The sequence below is a fragment of the Phyllostomus discolor genome, chromosome 5 (genome assembly GCF_004126475.2).
Source record: "Phyllostomus discolor isolate MPI-MPIP mPhyDis1 chromosome 5, mPhyDis1.pri.v3, whole genome shotgun sequence".
Classification (NCBI taxonomy): Eukaryota; Metazoa; Chordata; class Mammalia; order Chiroptera; family Phyllostomidae; genus Phyllostomus; species Phyllostomus discolor.
The window spans coordinates 13,886,152-13,905,319 of record NC_040907.2 but is presented as its reverse complement, the minus strand read 5'-3'; the positions used below and the strand labels follow the sequence as shown (position 1 = coordinate 13,905,319).

The 19,168-nt window shown below is 62.1% G+C and overlaps 1 protein-coding gene across 1 annotated transcript in view; it reads right to left on the bottom strand.

Annotated features, from left to right (window-relative positions):
* EPHA8 (EPH receptor A8) overlaps nt 1-19,168 on the bottom strand; it is a 33,555-nt gene that overhangs the window by 2,015 nt on the left and 12,372 nt on the right. The window contains exons 4-16 of the mRNA XM_028512471.2: nt 12,556-12,711; nt 11,026-11,361; nt 7,635-7,759; nt 7,391-7,553; nt 6,095-6,188; nt 4,822-4,889; nt 3,336-3,500; nt 2,949-3,134; nt 2,609-2,670; nt 1,888-2,097; nt 871-1,020; nt 564-754; nt 92-265 (exon numbers count right to left, since the gene is read on the bottom strand). Of these exons, the coding sequence (XP_028368272.1) occupies nt 92-265; nt 564-754; nt 871-1,020; nt 1,888-2,097; nt 2,609-2,670; nt 2,949-3,134; nt 3,336-3,500; nt 4,822-4,889; nt 6,095-6,188; nt 7,391-7,553; nt 7,635-7,759; nt 11,026-11,361; nt 12,556-12,711 (2,080 nt within the window). The remainder of the gene's footprint in view (nt 1-91; nt 266-563; nt 755-870; nt 1,021-1,887; nt 2,098-2,608; nt 2,671-2,948; nt 3,135-3,335; nt 3,501-4,821; nt 4,890-6,094; nt 6,189-7,390; nt 7,554-7,634; nt 7,760-11,025; nt 11,362-12,555; nt 12,712-19,168) is intronic.

The window sequence follows — 19,168 nt, the reverse complement described above, 5'->3', positions numbered from 1 at the left end:
GGCCATGGGGACAGGGACATGCCGAACCCCTGGAGCCACCGCTGGCCCCCTGCCCTCTCCCCTGCCCAGTCCCCAGGGGACCACCACTTACTGGGCGTTCATTCGAAGCACCATGCCCAGAGACGAGTAACCACCTGCAGCAAAGTGGTCCCGGTAGCGGCCCATGCGGATGGAGTCCAGCCAGTCCCCCACGGTGAGGCCGCCACTGCCACCCCCGCTCCCCCGGAGGTCGAAGCAACTCTGGGCAAAGGCGGGGGCTGGACACCTGAAGCACAGGGGCCTCGGTAAGTGGCCTGCCAGGACCTCTGCCTTCTTCGAGGACCCTGGCATTAGCCGCCCTCGGCCTCCATCCAGGCTCAGCAGTGGGCAAAGGGTTTGAGGCACCAGACCCCAGGCTTGGAAGGAGAGGACCGAGGAAGGCCCCGGCAGAACAGGGGTCAGGGTCCAGGCTGGGTCTGGCCCAGGGGTCAGGGCAAGGCTGTCCTAGGGTTGGGGCTGAGTCAGGGCAATGCCAGGAGGGCAGCCAGGCCCGCTGGGGCAGAGCTGGGGTGGGGGCCGGGCACCTGCTGACAGTGGCCGTGGCCCTGAGACTCTCAGGGTTGCAGGTCAGGGTGTCAAGGATGCTGACAATCTGGGAAAAGCGAGGCCGCTGAGCCCGGTCCTTGTGCCAACAGTCCAGCATGAGCTGGTGCAGGGCGCGGGGGCAGCCCATGGGTGCCGGCAGGCGGTACCCCTCCTCCACGGAGCTGATGACCTGGGGGAGGGAGTGAGGTGCTGATGACCTGGGGAGGGAGCGAGGTGCCAGGCTCGAGGCTGGCCCGCCCTCCGAGGCCCCACACCGCCTCGGCACGGCCAGGGCCCCACACTCACGTCACGGTTGGTCATGTTCCAGTAGGGCCTCTCCCCGTAGGCCAGCACCTCCCACATGACCACGCCAAAGCTCCACACGTCACTGGCCGAGGAGAAGGTCTGGAAGGCGATGGCCTCAGGGGCCGTCCAGCGGATGGGGATCTTCCCTCCCTGCGAGGGACACGGGGATGTTGAGCGTGTGTCCTCAGCCCAAGCCGGGGAGCTGAACACGGTGCCGTTTCCCAGGCTGCGGGCCCTTCCCGCTAGGGTCCCCTTGAGCAGTCCAGTGGGGGAGGCGGGGCCAGCGGCCTGGGGAGGGGGCTGGTCAGGGGGCCCAGCACAGGCGGCTGCTGTGAAAACTGAATGAAGGGGAGTGTGCGAGTGCCTGGCGTGTCATAGACTCTCAGTAAATACCAGTCGAGGGGCCAGTGCCTGGACAAGGTGCGAAGCTGAGGTCATGGCTGGGTGGGTACCCCTCCCCTTCCTCCTCCTCTCATTTCTCCTCCTCTCACTTTTTTTTTGGGGGGGGGGGGGGTAGGGGGCATCACAGATCCTTCCCGTAAGTGGAACTTTACTCAGAGGCCCCGTGGGTGAGAGGCGAAGCGAGGGCTCTGACAAAGGAGGCGGGGCCGAGCCCTGCCGCTCAGCCTCCGCCTGCAGGGCGGCCCCGGAGGCCCCTGCAGGGATGCCCAGGCCTCCACGAGGTGCATTTTGAAAATGCTCCTACGCAGCCAAACTTTAGAGACAGATGTGGAGTGGATGTGTTTCAGAGAGATGCTGACTTTCCCCGAATCTCCCGGGGAGCGGTCCTGGGGACTGGCCCTGGGGTCCAGGGCCACCCGGCGATAGAGGGCAGGGAGGCGAGGCTGCTTACCTACCCCAGAAGGAGAAAGGGGGGTGCGGAGCAGAGGCAGGACTTGCCTCAGGCAGAAGGCAACCCAGAAATTGGCCGCTTGGCTGAACGACAGGTCGGGGGAGGGTCACCCTCTGTGCCACCTTGCCCCTCCCTGGGCCTGTCAGGCAGAGCGTGCCGCGTACCGTGGTGGTGTAGGTGGCGTTGGGGTCGTCCTCCAGCACCCGTGAGAGCCCGAAGTCAGACACCTTGCAGACGAGGTTGCCGTCAACCAGGACGTTGCGGGCGGCCAGGTCGCGGTGGACGTAGCCCAGGTCTGAGAGGTAGCGCATGCCGGCGCCCACGCCCCTGAGCATGCCCACCAGCTGCGTGATGGTGAACTGCCCGTCGTGAGTCTGCGGGGGGGTGCGGGGGAGGAAACAGCTCGGGCTGCAGGGAGGCTTTTTGCAGTCTGCAAGGTGCTTCGCTGCTTGGCGAGCCTGGGACAGGTTCCCACTCTCAGCAACCCCGAGGGGGGGGGGGGGGCAGCGAGCAGGGCACATCCGTTTCACGGGAGAAAGGAAGGCCCAGAGAGGTTAAGACCTGGACCTCAGAGTACCCAGCAAATAAACGGCAGGGAGGGCTGGGAATCTAGGGTTTCGGGGACACCTGCCATGCCTCCCACCTGGGCAGGCCCTCTGCACCTGTGGCAGCACAGCAGCGCCCCGTGTGACACAGGCCACGTGATGCGGCTAAAGGCCCTCTGACTGGCGACCATCAAGACTCTGCACCTGGCTCCCCTCCCCCAGGGCTGCAGGGTCCAGGCTCCCAGGGTGGGGGGTGGGGGTTGCAGGCCTCACATCACCTCCCCACACCCAGGCTGCCCTTCCCTCCCCCAGCCCGCGTGGACGCTGAAGGGGCACGCACCCTCAGGAAGGTGTCCAGAGAGCCGTTCTCCATGTACTCAGTCACGATCATCGCCAGGCGGCCTGGGGGAGCGGGTGGGGAGGCGGTGGCTCTTGGTGGGGGGACCGGGGCTGCTGATCAGACACCCCGGGAGCACGTCCCCCACCAGGGGCTGGGCCAGCACGGAGGGCCCAGGGAGCCCGGGGCTCCCACTGGGGTGGCTCTGGGCACCCTTCCCGACCAATTCACCCGGGGACCGAGCTGGGGAACAGGCAGAGCAGGGTGGAATGGGGACGGACCCAGAGCCCTGTCCTGGGCAACAGGGGCCCTGCAGGGTGAGGCTGCCTTGCCTGGAACCTACCGCGCGTGACGACGCCTTCGAGGCGGATGATGTTGGGGTGGTCAAACTGACCCATGATGGACGCCTCACTGAGGAAGTCCTGCCGCTGTCTCTCCGTGTAGCCGGCTTTGAGGGCCTTGATGGCCACGGGCACGTCCCGCTGACCCGGCACCCGCAGCCGCCCGTAGCAGACTTCCCCCGACTCTCCTGCGGACCCCCGGTGGGGCAGGCATGGGGTGGGCAGTGGGACCTTCCTCCGTCAGCCCAGGACCCCCCCCACACACTCCCCCAGCGCCACACACCAGAGTGCCCCCGTGGGCCGGCCACACCAGGCCCCTCAGTCCCCCCTCTCCCTCTGCCCTGGGTGCCCCTCCATGGTGTCCCCAACCTCACGACCCCCAGGCTCACCGGAGCCGATGATTTTCTCAATGTGGATCCTGGAGGCCTCAATCTCTTGGGTGAAACTACGGCCCACCAGGCCCGGCTCCTCGTAGGTGTGGGGTTCTGCATAGAACTGGGGCTCCAGCATCTTCCCCGGGGGGTGGTGCAGGGGCAGGAAGACAGGTGGAGGTGCTGAGGGGCCACAGCAGAAGGGCCTTCAGTGGGGTCCAGGAGGACTTTCCCTCCCAGCATCCCATGGGCCTGGGCGGGCCTGGGCAGGTCTGCTGGCAGGCAGGGTGAAGATCCTCTCTGGGCATCTCAGGATGTGGTGGCCAACACTGGGTGCACAATAAGTGCTTGCCATGTGATAGCAGGGTGTGGTGGCAAACACTGGGTACACAATAAGTGCTTGCCATGTGATAGCAGGGTGTGGTGGCAAACACTGGGTGTACAATAAGTGCTTGCCGTGTGAAAGCAGGGTGTGGTGGCAAACACTGGGTGTACAATAAGTGCTTGCTGTGTGATAGCAGGGTGTGGTGGCCAACACTGGGTGCACAATAAGTGCTTGCTGTGTGATAGCAGGGTGTGGTGGCCAACACTGGGTGCACAATAAGTGCTTGCCGTGTGAAAGCAGGGTCTCTGTGGAGTGGCTCTGGAGTCTCCAGAGGCCTTTGGCATCTCCAGTGAGTTTGGAGCATGCCTGTCACTTTATGGGGTCACTTCCAGAGTCCTAAGGTCGTTCTAGATCGTTCTGGGGTAGGGATGTAGCGAAAGGATTTCACGGCAAGTGCCAGCTTACCCGCATTTTTTGGACCATAAGACACACCTAGGTTTTTGAGGAAAATAGGAAAAAAATTTTTTGAAGCAAAAAATGTAGTAAAATATTTAATAAGATACATAACATAAGATTTCACCACTGTAAATGTAAACAGAACTCAACAGCAGCATTAACAACCATTATTCCTCCCAAATTTGGTGGGGGCGGGGGAGTGCATCTTATAGTCCAAAAAATATGGTAGGTTGGCTGAGAGCGGTTTTCTAGACAACAGTGTTAAGAAGGATTCTGAGGCTGCCGCATTCAGGCTCAATGGGAACCGGTACCATGATTGACACAAACATGTAGATGGGCCCAAAAGCGGGGCATGGAGGAGGGCACCCCCATATTTGCCTTGTTTCCTGGGGTCTCTGCAGAGTCCTGAAAAAACTCTCTCTAGCAGGGGGTCTTGTCCAAGAACATGGGAACCCCCCTAAAATCGGATGCAAAATTGTGGGCGAGCGCACACGCCTGTGCATGTCCCTGGGAAGAGGGGCCCTGGCATCCTCAGTGGGGTCTGCGGACCCACGAAAGGGGAAGAGGGCGGCACCCTTGGGGTCTCGGGCCTCTGTGACGTCCTGGGCTCTGGTCTTTCCTAGGGCACCTTTTCCCTCCCACTCCCAGACCAGCACTGCTCCCCACGCCCCCCAGCCCCGGGACCTCCTCGCTGCCCTCTGACCCCAGGGCCCCTGCACTCACCCTGCCCATTCTGATAGTGCATCTTCTCCTCGTCCGAGTCCTGGAAGGCCTTGCTGTAGCCACAGTGCCTGCGAGGACGGAGGACGGCACACTTGGCCTGAGGCCACACCGCCCTGGGCCCAGTCCCGACCCCATTCAGGGAGAAGCTGGGACTGGTCCCCTGCACCCCAGCCCCTGCCCCTGCTGGGGGGAGCCCCCACCCTCAGTCTCTCAACTCAGCTGGGCAGTGACGTCCTGGACGTTTATAAACCCTTCCTAATTTGCAAAGTGGAGTCCACTTGGCTCTCCCGGCAAATTCTGTGGGTATTAGGCAGATTTTATGTGAAACTGTCCCTGGTGGGGGCTGAGAGACGAGGCTTCCAAGGTGAGCTCTGCTGTGTGGTCTTGGCAAGCTCCTTCCCCTCCCTGGGCCCCAGTGTCTCCCCCTGTTGGACGAGCCTTTGGATTCTCGCTGCCTGGGACCCTTAGCCCATGTGAGCGCGCTGTCCCCGCTCCACCCCCGCTGGAATGGAGGGGGACACGGGACAGTGACTGGCAGCACCGTGGTTTGCTTTGACAGACTGGGTTCAAGTCCCAGTTCTGGCATCTGTCTGGCCGGTGGCCTGACCTCTCTGGTCTCCAACTCACTCACCTGCGAAACAAGGCCAGAGCCTCTACCTCGCCAGACTAGCGCTGGGGTTAAAGGAGACGGAGGTGGGTGTGGGAGGGTCACCCGGTGGGACTGGCTGTGGGTGGACGTGTAGGTGGAGGATGACAACTCGGGTTGGGGCTTGGACGCCATCCTGTAGCATGAACGGTGGTGCCACATCCTACGATGCGGAGGCCCTCGGAGGTGCAGGTTGGGGGGGACTTGTTTGCCTAAAACACACTCGAGTGGAGTGGCCCACCTGACCTCAGGGGAGAGGTCTGCACTGGTGACGGAAGTTGGGGGATGTTAGCACGAGAGTGGAAGTCAAAGCCACGGGCCCTGATAACGTCACTCAGAAAAGATGGACCTGGGTCAACGGGAAAGAGAGAAGGGCCTGGGACGAGCCCTGGGTCCCCCAGCCTTCAGACATTGTTTGGAGGAAAGGGGCTGGTGGGGATGGAGGGTACGGAGACACGGTCAAAAATGGGGGTGGGCCAGGGCATGGGAGGCAAGAGAGAAGTGTCCCTTCCAAGAAGGAGGAAAGAAGAACAGGTGCATCTGTAAGTGAGCCCAGCCCCACGCACAGGCAGGAGACACAGCGCCCCCAGGAGGGGCCTGGGGGGCCGAGGGCCCAGGGCCACCCACCGCTTCTTGCAGATGAGCAGGAGCAGAAGCACAACCAGGCCGGTGATGAGTGTCAGGCAGATCCACACGATGGTCCTGGTGTCGTAGCGCGGCCCTGCAGGGGAACCGGGGAGGTGGGGCTGCCTCTCAGCCTTGGCATCGGCCTGGGGCTCGGCGGCCCTCCCTGGGCCCAGTGGGCAGCCCCCTCCGCGGTGAGTCAGCCCCGGGGCAGGACACAGGCCCCTGCTTCCTCTGAGCCTGCCTCGCCTCTGCTAAGCTTCTCCTTCACAACCCTGCTGCCTGGGGCTTCCTGGCTCCCCAGCCCGGTGCCACCACTTCCTGGGGCTGTGTGACCTGGAAGAAGTCCCTAGACCTCTCTGAGCCTCAGCTTTCTCACCCGTAAAGTGAGTCAAAAAACGCCCGTGGAGGGCTGCACATTCCAGTCTCAGCCAACCATCCCGCGCCCCTTCCTGGGAGATACTGTCTTCCATTTTCAGAAGAGAAAACTGAGGCTGTTCCTCGGAGCCGCACAGTAAATGGGACACGGCGGGCAGGACTCCCGTTCACAGTCTCAGCGTGGCGCCGGCCCGAGGGGCACTTCAGATGCATGCGTGCCGAGGGAGTGAGGCGAGCGGGGTCCTCACTCAGCCTTGAGCCTCTCCATCATGGCGCCACCCCCTGGAGGGTGCCCGAGTGCAGGAAAAGACCCCGGCTGGCTGGAGATGGGGCGTGGGGGGCTCAAGCCTGAATGTGCCTCAGAACCTCCCTGCGGGCTCGATAGAACCCACTGATTGTGAGAATCAGCGTCTCTGACAGCTCCCAGGCGCTGCTGATGGTGCTGGTCCCGGACTGCCCTGTGAGGACCACTGCTCTGCAGCAGGAGGAGACTGGGGGAGGGGCGCAGAATTTGTCCCCAAACCGGCCAGGTTCAAATCCTGCAGTGCTGGGCGACCTTGGGCAGTTCACTTCCCTGCTCTGACCCTCATTTTGCTTGTCTATAGAACAGGGTGTGGATAACGCCCACTCCCCGGAGGGCCGCTGGGACCAGGGTAAGGTAACCTGCTACCAGGGGGCATCACGATGCCTGCGAGTCACACCGATGTTCAGCAAAAGCCCTGGGCTTTTTGGTGTTCCTGGGCTGTTGCCAGCTCAGTTGCCTTGGGCAAGTCACTCTCCTTCTTTGAGCCTCAGTTATTTTTAGCTGTAAAAATGCCAACCCAGCACAGGCACCTGCTCAGCAAGTTCCCTTCCTCTGACCGCAGGGCCTGGCGCTCGGCCTGGCCCCGCTCCCCTGCCCGCCCCGCTCCCTGCACTCACGGGGTTTCCCGGTCTCCACCTCCATGGCCTGGCTGAAGCGGCCGCAGCCTGCCGAGGTGCGGGCTCTGACCTGGAACACGTAGCGGGTGCCCGGCTTGAGGCCCGAGACGGTGGCCTTGGTGGTGACAGCTTTGAGGGTGGAGTAGCTCTGCATCTCCTTGTCCTGTCCACAGGAGGGGCAGTCAGCCAAGGGAACCCCTGCCTGGTTCCCTCCCCGCCTTCCTCCCTGCCAGAGGGCCAGTACCTTCTCATAGTACTTGATCTCGTACTCCAGGATGATGCCGTTGGGCTGTTCAGGCTCCTGCCACAGCAGCGAGACGCTGGTCTGGCCTGCCCACTCCTGGCGGATCACCACCACCTGGGACGGGGCTAGGGAGGGAGGCAGCCTCGCTCAGATGGATGGGTGACGATCCCCAGGGCTGGCCTCTGTCCCACCCCTTCCCAGGCCCTGCATGCTCAGCTTGCTGGCTGTCCTGCCTCTGCCCCAGGAGAGCCAGCCCCCTCCAGCCCTCCCGGCAAATCGTAGGCTGCCACCCTGGTCAGTCACCCAGGCTCTGCACAGCCGGCCTCTGGTCTGGGACGCTGGGCTTGGCTTGACCCAGACAGGGCTGAAGGGCCCCAACTTCCACTGCCTCCTCCTCTCTGGCCAGCCCCCTCCACTGGGCGTGGGGGACCCCACCACCTCAGCAAGCAGCTGCTCCTGTCCACCCTGGGGCCCCGTCACCGATGTCTCTACCTCCAAGTCTCCCACCCCCAGCCCTCCGTGGGGCAGCTCTCAGGAGCTCAGGGAAGGAAGCAGGAGAGGAGAAAGGGAGGCATGAACGGAGGGATCCGTGCCCTCGCTGCTGGGTTTGGAGGTGTGACCAGGGGAGCTCCGGATGATCAGGGATAGGACGGGAGCAGAGCCCGGCCCATCTGAGCTCCAGCATCCTCTCAGCCACACTCTGACGCCCATTCACCTCTGGCTCACGGACCCATCCGCCCATCCCCTCTTCCACCCACCTTTTCCCTCCCTCCGGTGTCCAGTGCAGTTATCCCGGAGGGGTTCTGCTGCAAAGCGTCAGAGACAGACCTGGCCACAGCCAAACAGGGAAGTGCCTGAGGGATGCAACCCCCTCCCCCTTGCCACCCCCAGGCCTCCTCTTCCTCTTCTGCTCAGCCCTGCACCTCCTGTGTCCCCCACCTGCCTCGTATCTGGGCATCTTGTCCCATGGCTGGCCTGGGAGTCCCCTGAAAGTGGGGACCATATACAGTAGGTGCCCAATAAATGTGGATGACTTTGACACGGAAAATGAAGAAGCAACTCCAGAGTTACGTTGGAGGGTGTGGTATGCAGGTGACTCCACAGCCTGGGGCTTGGGTAGGGTGTACAGCACGGCCCCCGTTGGCTGGCTGGGGCACCACGGAGGCAGCTTCCCCATCCAGAGGGCGGCTAAGCTAGCAACCCAGCGGGCACCCCCTGTCAGGAAGAAGTGAGGCCCCGGTGAGACCACTGGATGCAAGGGACACACGGAGCTAGGAGTACTAATGCTTCTGGAAGAGGAAGACATCTATCTCCCAGGCAAGAACTGTGAGTGGGGCAGATGCACAGGGGGATCAGCTCCAAGTGGGAGGGCACTGGGCGGGGCGCCGGAGAGGGCTTCAGGAAAAGGGGGGGTTGCGGAGAAGGGGTGAGCGCGGGGGGAGGAGCAAGTGGTCTCAGGACAAACCTGGACCATTCCGTGAAGGGCCCTGAGGGACAGGAAGAGGGAGCCGGCATGGGAAGGACCGCCCACACGGGCCAGGAGGGAACGGGATTGGGGGACCATCTTAGCTGGGCTGGCCGGGGTAGGCCTCCCGGAGACAGGGACGCCAGGTGAGCAGAGGAGGGAAGGAGCCAGCCCTGGGGACGTCACAGGGAGGAGTGTGTCACTGCGAGGGAGAAGCAAGGCCAAGGCCCAGGGAGGGGAGGGCTTGGTGTGTTCAAGGAGGGGAAGTAGAGGCCAGTGTGGCTGAAAGGGGGCGACCAGGCCAGAGTGGGTGGGGCAAGGCTGGAGGGGTGGGCGGGGCCTGGGGCCGTGGGCGGGTCTGAACTGAATGTGAGCTCAGGCTGAAATTGTTAAAGGGCTCCTGTGTGACCTGGTCTCAGTTTTTTTTCTATTTTAAATTAAACTTACTGGGGTAACATTGGCAAATAACATTACATAAATTTAGTCATCCAACCAAATAGCAGAAGATATTTGCAGATCGATACCTCCGATAAGGGGTTAATATCCCATATACATAAATAACTCATACAACTCAATGACAGAAAAACAAACTGATTAAAAAATGGGCAGAGGACCTAAACAGGCAATTCTTCAAAGAAGACGTAAGGCAGACGGCCAACAGATACGTGAAGGGATGCTCAGCGTCACTAGCTGTAAGGGCCCTGAGAGACAGGAAGGGATGCTCAGCGTCACTAGCTGTAAGGGAAATGCAAACCAAAACCGAGATAAGGTACCACCTCACAGCGGCTGGGATGGGTATCATCAGTAAGACCAGAAATGCGAGTTGAAGAGGATGTGGAGAAAAGGGCACCTCTCACACTTTTAAAACTCATTCAGGATGTGGAGAACCAATCGTGGGACACGGTGGGAGGGCGCTCCTGTGGTTGTCCAGGCAACACGTGATGGGCACATGGACGGTGCTATGGATATAACTGTGTCCCCCCCACCCCAACAAATTAACATATCGAAGCCCTAACCTCCAATGAGATCGCTGGAGCTGGGACCTTAGGGAGGTAATTAGGTTCAGAGGAGGGCATGGCAGTATGGGAGGGACCCTTTTGTTGGGATTAGTGCCTTTATAAGAGAGACACCAGGGAGCTTATTCCCTTGCTCGCTCTCTCTCTCTGCCACATAGGGATACAGCAAGGAGGCTGCCACCTACAACCAGGAAGAGGGCTCTCACCAGGAACCAAGTCAGCCAGCACCTTGATCTTGGACTTCTGGCCCCTAGAACTGTGAGCGGTCAATCCCTGTGGTTGGAGCCAGCAGCCTACGGTGTTTCATTCCAGCAGCCCGAGCCGACTAAGACGGACGGAGCTGGTGGGGACACTGAGTGTGGAGGCCCGGTGGGACCGGCTGGAGGGTGGATGTGGCAGGACAGAGAGAGTCCAGGGCCTGGGGCTTGAGTGACCCCATGGATGGCGGTGCCATTTCCTGAGATGGGGGCCCGTGGGAGGGGCAGGTCTGGGGGCTTGCTTGTCTGACACACATCTGAGTGGAGGAGGGAGTGGGCAGCTGGACCGCAGGGGAGAAGCCTGCGCTGGTGACGTGAACATGGGGATAAAAGTGGACTCGGAGGCATGGGCCCTGAAAAGGGCATTCGGAAAACATGGCGGCAGCGCTCGGCATGCCGGTGCACCAGGGCAGAAACAGTGGCAACGAGGGAAAGCTCTGGGGCCCAGGCCTCTGATGGCCATGACCTCCTGCCTCTGTGCTTTCTGGGTCACAGGACGCGACGTCCGTTGCTAAGGGAGCCTGCAGCTCCAGGCCCTGGTGAGGAGGGCAGGGCCAGAGGAGCGGGCACAGCTCAAGGCCACAGCGAGGCCGTGGCAGCACCTGGGAGGGCGAGGGGCCCGGGAAGCTGGGGGACGGAGCGTCTCCGCCTACCTGCCTGGTTCGTGGTGATGTTGACGACCGCAGCCCGGCGGGGCTCAGGGCTCAGGTCTGACACGCCGTTGACGGCCTCGATCCAGAAGGAGTAGTTCATGTGCGCCAGCAGGTTGGCCACCAGCAGGCTGGCCTGCACCAGGCTCGTCTGCTGGGGCACGAAGCGGGTGCCGCCCCCACACTTCTCGCAGCGGCCCAACGCCCAGGGGCAGCGGCGGCACACGGCATTGTAGGTGATGTCGCTGCGGCCGCCCGGGTCCAGGGGAGGGGCCCACTCCAGGGTCACGGATGTCCCATTCACGCTAGAGATCAGATTCACTGGTGCCGAGGGCGGCCCTGGGGAGCCCAGGATGACAAGTGGGGTGGAGGGTATTTACTCAGGGTGGCCCAGTTTTCCCCACCCCACCACAGAAGGTCTCTGGCTCCCCCATGATATTTGGAGCTCCCTAAGGGTGAGGTCACCCCTACTCTACCCTCCGGCAGCTCCCCAAGGGCGGAGGCAGTGTCTCTGACGTTGGGCCAGGACCATGGCGGCGTAGTCTGGGCACAGAAAACCAAGGCCCCCTCCTCCACTGGGCCACAAGGATCCTGGGGCTTGTGCTCCCCAATTCTCATCAGAGCCGGAGGGAGACAGCACGGCCCTGGGAGCGCCCCAAGGCCACCCAGGGTGTGAAATGCCCGGTCATTTGTGCCCCACCCCCTACTCCTTTACCCCCTGTGCTGAAGTTAATGCCAAGGCCACTGAGCACTTGCCTAGAGCAGAGTGGAGGCCCTGGAAGCCCAGCGGGTGACCCCGGCCCGCCCCTCCCCCAAGGTGAGAGCCCCTGTCTGGGCCGCACAAGGACTTTGGAGGGCAACTGGGCAGAAAGCAGAGTCCAGTCAGCGGACATCCTTTCCGCCCTGGCAGGCCCCACCCGGGGAAATGCTCGGCCAGGGCAGACGGTGGAGGGAGAGACAGTGTGCGCATGTGTGCACCTGTGTGGTATGAGCGCACTCGGCCCTCACTCGCCCTGTGCACGGACAGGGCTTGGGGCTGGGTGGTGTTGGAGGCAGGGGAGGGAAAGATGGGGATCAGCTTGGGGTAAATCCCGGGGCGAAGTCGGCTAGAACCTTATGAAGTGCCCCTTGCCCCACCACAAGAGCCCAGGGCTGGCCGAGCTGGCTGTGGTCCCTCCCCAGCTGGACGGAAGGGTGGGAGGCCCCTTTGCACTAGGGGACAGGAGGCAGTGGAGGAGCCGCATCAGCAGAAAGTCAAGACAGTCTTGCGGCCCTGTAGGCAGGACGCCTTCGGAGTCCCCTCAGGTGCCCAGGCATGCACACGCGTACCACCACGCTGGGGCAGGATACACACTCCCTTGCAGGGCCAGATTGCACACGCTGAGCTCACAAGGTGTGTTCGTGCAAGCTCTGCTGGGACGTAGGTGAGGAGTCCCCTACAGGCATCCAGATGCACACACACACACACGTGTGCACATGCCCTCTAAGCATCCCTTACGTACGTGGGTTCTGGGGCCCAGGGGTGGTACTCACGGGTGCAGGCTGCCGACGGCGGGTCTAGGGCTGCGCGGTAGTAGCTGAGGTCACAGCGACAGGCCTGGGTGGCCGGGGCCGCCGAGTGGCTGTGGGGAGGGCAGCGGGCACAGAGCTGGTCCCCGGGGGCTGACTTGTAGAAGCCCAGCTCACAGGCTGTGGAAGAGAAGGGGCTGCAGGTAAGCCGGCGGGTCTCAGGGACAGCTCCCGCTCTGGCCCAGGGCTTCCTGGGGGTCCCTCTGAGGGACGGAGGTGCAGACCTTCAGCAGCACCCGGTCCTGCCCACACTGGTGAGGGGTAGACTCACGCAAGGAGAGCACCTGTGACTTGCACAGGGTTGCGCACCCAGCTAAAGGCACCTGAGTGCCAGCCCCAAAGTCGGCACCGGGAAAAGCCCCTGCTGCAACCACCCCTCCCCCCAGGGCCCTGTCTCCAGCCTGACCCTGTCCTTCCCAGGACACTGGCCTTGAGTGAGACACCAGCCGCAGGGGCAGGGGCCAAGAGGCTACGAATCAAAGGGACACCCACACCCCAGGGATGTCCCTTGGGTGGGATGGGAAAGCGGGACAGGGAAGGAGAGTGGGTGGGAACTGGAAACGAGACACTGGGCGGTAAGGGGCAGAAGAGCGGGCAGGGGTTGGGGTGGTATTGGGGGGAGGCGGGGCATCCAGGTTTTACCAGCTCCTCCTGCAATGCTGACCATTTAGGAACTGCAAGCACCCCCCTATGGCCCCTCTGTCACCGAGGCCGGGATGGACTTGTCTCCTGTGTGGCCCTCTCTGCAGCCTCTGCCTCGTCCCTCATCTGGACGACCTCAGCGGCCTCCAGCCCTGCCTGCCGATGCGGTCACCACTCCTTCCGCCAGGAGGCACGGGCACCTGCCCTTTGCCGGGCACTGATCTGGGCGCCGGAGACATGGTCGTGAGCAAGATCCCCACAGTCCCTGCCTTCAAGGAGTGGCACTTGGGGCGGGGGGCACGCAGTACACAGGCTGCCACACTTCCAGGAGGGAAATAAAGAGGATGGTGGGAGGAGCAACCTCCCCCAGGAAGGAGGCAGGAGATGCTATTTGACTTGTGGCCTGAAGGACAAGGAGGCGTTGGCCGTGAGGGGACTGGGGATGCTCCCGGCTGAGGGACTCCCTGCAATGACACCCGACGCTGGCACTGCTGGCTCAAACCCTCAGGGGCTCCCGAGGCCCAGCTGGCAGCCTCCTCCAGGGCCACCTGCCACTCCCATCCCCGGGCAGAGCTAAAGGACGGGTCAGGCCTCCACCCAGCAGGTTGCTCCTTCCTCTGGGCCTTTGCCGAGGCCGTGCCTTCTTCCCAGGGTGCCTTCTCGCCTTTGTCAGCCTGCCCAGCTCTTTCAAGATACGTTTCAGCCATCTCTTCGACAAAGCCTATTGGGGCCTCTGCACACGGCCACATGTGCTCGCGGGTGCACACACACACTCACACAGAAGTGACCACTCCTCCCACCTCAGTCTCAGTGCCTGGAACCCTCGGGCCTACTTACGGCCTGTGTGCCTGACGCTCCTCCCGGACCAGAGGGTCCTGCGGGCAGGCCCTGGTGAACGAGGCCCCAGGCCCACCGTGCTCATCACAACGTGCCCTGCATCTGGCCGGGATGCTGCCAGAGTAGGTGGGAGTTTCAAAGGGAGCTAATCCCACCATTGCCTACACTGGGCAGAGCGCCAGCCCAGGGGTTCTGGAGGCCCAAAGGCCACCCCGCCAGGCAGCTCCCGGCTCACCCGTGGACCTGGACTCCTCTGCTGCAGGGACCACCTGGGAGCTCTCGGGGGTCTCTCTCCACTAGGCCCATTCTGAAAACCTCAGGGCTTGAGAGGAGTTCCATCCGGAAAGATAGCGTGTCACTTAAAAAAAAAATCCTATCTCTTTATTGTAACAGCTAAAATCAGGTTAATTTGTAAAACTCTACCAACTTGAGAGGAAACCTGACATCAGAAGGAACGATGATATCCTTAAATTGCTTCAGAGACTCGGAGACGGTGGGGCCAGAAGGGGCTTCCAGGTTAGGGAGCCACGGAAAACGTGCCAAGGATTGTGGACCTCTCCCCTCCCCCTCCGGGAGGCCCAGAGAGGGCTCAGGCCTGACTTGGGGCTGGGGCTTCTGGGACTGCGGGGGCTCCTACTCCTAAGCCATGCTCTTCAATCTCACCTCCTCCTCCTCCCAGAAGTCCCCCAGGAGGCCCCGTCCAGGGCCCGGCCTCAGAGCTTCCTCCCGAGCCCAGGAAGCGGGCTTTGCACGTGGTCAGCAAATTATGTGTTGAATCTGTTGTTGAGCCAAACACTGCAGTGATCCTCACTGTAATTAGCTATCGGGTCCTCGTCGCCTGCACCTCCAGGGACTGCTCGCTGCTTCTGCCCCCCGGTTATTCCTGCACCCACATTTACTGTGCGTCTGTGGGCCCGAGCTCAGTGGGAGCCGGTGCCCTGCACTCACGGAGCGTCCAGAGGAGTGAGCGGCAGACAGGGACACAGGCAGTGTCACACCTTGGCGTGACGCGTGGCACGAAGGATGCACCACGGGACAGCCTTGGTCCCCCGAGTCCCTGACCGTTGGGAGCTCATCTCGGCCTCGTCGGCTAAGACCAGACTGGGGGGGTGCAGGCTGCCCGGGCTCCTTTTCTTGTCTAACCTCTTCCCCTAGGCTAAGTGACATGGGGCATGTCTAGGGGCCTCAGTTTCCCCATCTGTACAGTGCGGGCTCCTAGGGCCGCTGTGAGGACGACACGGACGCATACACGTGAATTCATGCCCGGATGGGGACCAGCGCCTGTTATTACAATTCTGCGTGGTTGGCATTGATGCAGCTGTTTGGCAGAGAGAGCCCAGAGGCTCGGAGAGCTTGAGGGCTTTGCCCTGGGTGCCCCCGCCGCCCCCCTCCAGAATACAACCCCAGGTCGGGGAGCCTCAGGAGCCCTCCCGGTCTTGGAGATGGCCCCACCCCACCGTTCTGCAGCTCACCAGTGGGCGGTTCTCACACGCTCCACTGACACCCATATGGCTCGAACGTGTCAAGGCCAGATTAATCCACGCAACGAAATAAAATAATCTTTAATAAGAATACTAATCACCAGGCCTCAGGGAGCCCAGAGACCTGGAGGCAGAGCTGGGAATGAATGGCCGAGACAGATGGAGCGGCTCTGGGCTGGGGCCCGGGCCTGCCTGGCGACCCCAGGGCGCTTCCGGAGTCTGCGCGCGCCCACGTGGGCCATCGGCCAGGAGGGGCTCGGGCCCCTGGCCCTGCCCGGGGCACCTTGCCCAGGCTGCCTGTCAGGCCGGCTGCTGCCCGAGGCCCCGGCCACCTCTCTCTCCTCTCCTGCCAAGAGCTTGAGATTTGACAAATACGGTGTCCGCCGGTGGACGACCAAAGGAAATTAATTCTAAATCAGATTTCAAACACAGTCAGGAGGCAAGAGCGCCCGATGTTCGTGCCCCCCCCACCACCGCCCCACTCTGAAATGAGACTCCGATATTTATAGAAAGATGATTAGGGCCGAGGAGGGTGATTTATATTCTGTGTCCAGGTGACAGGAAGGACGGCAACTGGGACTTCAGACCAGACTCGGGGCTGCTGGTCTGCTGGGTGATGTGCCTCCGGGTGTGGGGGCGGGGAGTGCGGCCAGGTGTGGGGGAGGTCACTGGGTCAGGAACCTCGTGAGGCCTGGGGAGCTTTCCAGTAGGGGAGCTGACTCAGTCAGCGGCTGGTAGCTGTGTGCCCTTGGGCCAGCCCTTTCACCTCTCTGAGCCTCTGTTCCTCACCGGTAAACCGGATCAGCTCCACGTTCTTTCAGGCAGGGGGGCGGGCCCCGCAGCCTGAGGGCAGTCTTAGTGAGGCCCCGAAAGAGCCCTGTGACCAGACAGGTCCCTTCTCCTGGGCTGCATGGTTTCCCCTGTGAAATCAAGCACCGCCCAGCCACTTCTGAAGGGCACTTTGAGGGCGAAACTTGGGAAATTGGAGTCCGGAGGCCGGGAGGGTGGCTGTCACTGTGGGCCTGGCCCCTGCTGCAGGTCTTGGAGTAGGGGACGTTCGGGGCTGGGCAAGGCAAGACCCCCTCCCTAGCAAGTCCCAGCCCTTCCTCTCGTCACTGTTTGCTCTGAGAGAACCACCCAACAGAGACGGCTAAGGCCCCCACGACCTCAGGAGGTCCCACTCCAGTTGGGCATGGGGTCCACAACTCTGAGAGGACTCCCCTCAAGCACCCCAGGAAATGCACCCCTATCTGTTCCCAGCTCCTAGTTGGCCCCCATCTCCCCACTCTCTCTCAGGCTACCCACCAAGGAGGGGGAGGACCTCGGTGTGGGGCCTGTGCCGCTTTTCCAGAGGGGGTCACAACAGTCACAGAAGCCCACCGACGGGGCCGAGAAACGTCTCTCCTCACGCGACCTAGAAGGGGCAATCTGTCCTTAAACCTCACTGCCTGCAGTGCACTGTGAATTAGTATTTTTTACGAAACCCGTAATTATCTGGCAGCTAGCATAATTGTGCTGCATTGTGATTTAGACGTAAAGCCCCAACTCCGCTGCAGGCCCCTAACCCGGCTTTGCCACCTCCTGTTCACCGTGCATCAACGAGCCGGGAAATGGGGACAGCGGCAGTGGCTTCCCCTAGCCCGGGCGATTCCGCTGCTCAAGCCTTGGGATTGCCGCCCAGAGCCCTCCCCTGGACACGCTGTGGGACCCTGGGCAAGACGCATTCCCTCTCTGGGCTCTGCTTCCCGCCTCGGTCACAGGAGGAGGCTGGCGTAGTACTCGAGTCCCCTGAGTGAGGCCACATCCTGAACCAGGAGGACCAGCGCTCGCCAGGTAAGCCAGAGCAGGGGGTGGGCGGCAGCTGACCTGGAGCGGATATCCACGCGCCAGCAAGCCCGCTACCGTCTGCACGCTGCCCAGGGAGGAGGGAAGCGGGGCTGTGTGCACAGGGAGCAGTCAGGGCTCGGGGGTGAGACAACCTGGGGCCAGACCCTCCTCTACGACTGGCGTGGAGGGGACTCAGTGTCTCGCATCTGTATGAGGGGGACATAATACTTGACTTAGGGAACTATTGTAAGAATGAGAAACTGCAGGAACTCCCCGAAGACACGGGGACACAGGAGATGCTCCACAGAACAGGCAACTGACAGGCTATGTCAGGATCACTTGTTGACGTGCCTGGCACGTGGCAAACACTGAAAAAAGTGTTGCTAAAGGACTTTATCGTCCCCTCATCAGGATGAGGGGGTGGGGGGAGCCAGTTCTGGCAAGGAGAGCAGCTGGGGTGGGCCAGGGAGAGGTGAAAAGCTGACCCCCTGGCCAGGAGCAAGACAGACCTAGGTCCCAGCTCCACCTTTCACGAGCTGTGAGACCTCAGCAGGCGACACTACATCCTGAGCCTCAGTGTTCCCACCCATAAAATGGAATCATAATGACTGCCTTGTTACAACGAGCAAATGAACTGATGCAGGAGGAATCCCCTTGCAAGCTGTCAAGGCAATAGGGATGCCTGTTATTACTGTTACCCCTCAGGGAGTGGGGAAATACAGGGATGCTTGTGATAGGGACCAGGAGAGGCTGGAGGCCGGGGGAGCCCGGCTCGCTAGGCCACAGGGGGCAGAACCAACGCAGAGACAGGCCAGTGTCACAGGAGGTGCTCTGAGGTTTAGGGTCCAGATGAGTTGCGGACTCGTAGCAGCTGGGAGTGTAAATAAATCTTTCTTAAGGAAACCAGAGAGGGGCCTGAAAGGGTCTGGTAGCGGGACGGAAGATCCTGGTCCCCAAAATGACCTTGAGCATCACCTGAAATTGTCAGCCTGTGTCCTGCAAACACCAAGGGGTCCATCCTGCCGGCCACGGGCAGAGGGATGGTGCCGAGGGGCCTGAAGTTCCCACTGGCTGCGGCCTCGGTGCCAGGCCAGGGGGGTGCGCCTGGCGGCCCACAGGTGGCCCCGCCCCCATCCTCACTGAGGCTGTTGTCTGGGGACGGGCCCTGGGCTCTCTGACCCCTTCACGGGCACATTGTCCTTCTCCAAGAGAACCAGCGGTCTCCACAGCAGGCTTCCCTCTGCTCTGAGTGGCTGAGTTGCCATGTGTCTGCCCCCCCCACCCCCCCGGGGGAGGCCAAGGGCAGAGGGCAACAGGCCAAGACCAGTAACAGCTGGGTTAGCAGTTGTCCGTCCACAGCTGCCCTCCCGGTGTCCCAGGTGCTCAGGATGCTCGGCGGCACTGCCCCCGTAGGCGGCCTGCTGGCCACACATGCACACACATGCACACGCACACACGGGGCCTGAGGTCCAGGCCTGCTGCTGGTCTCCAACACGGGGACCCCAGTAGGACACCCGTGGGAACAGGTGCTGCACCACTTCACCAGCCGGGTGCTCTCGGCTGTCCTCTCCCACAGGTCCTCGGTAAGGTCCTCCTGAGCACAGGAAGGCCGCCTCGGGCGCCCCGGTGCCCCACCTGCATGCCTCCACAGCGGCTCCCCTGCTTCACTCATTCACCCAGGGCCCGGTGCCACTTCCCTCCGCCCCACAGGCCAGTGGTCAGTGGTTTTCAGCACGGACTGTACAGTCAGACTTCTGGGTTCAACTCATAGCTCTGCCACTGCCTAGCTG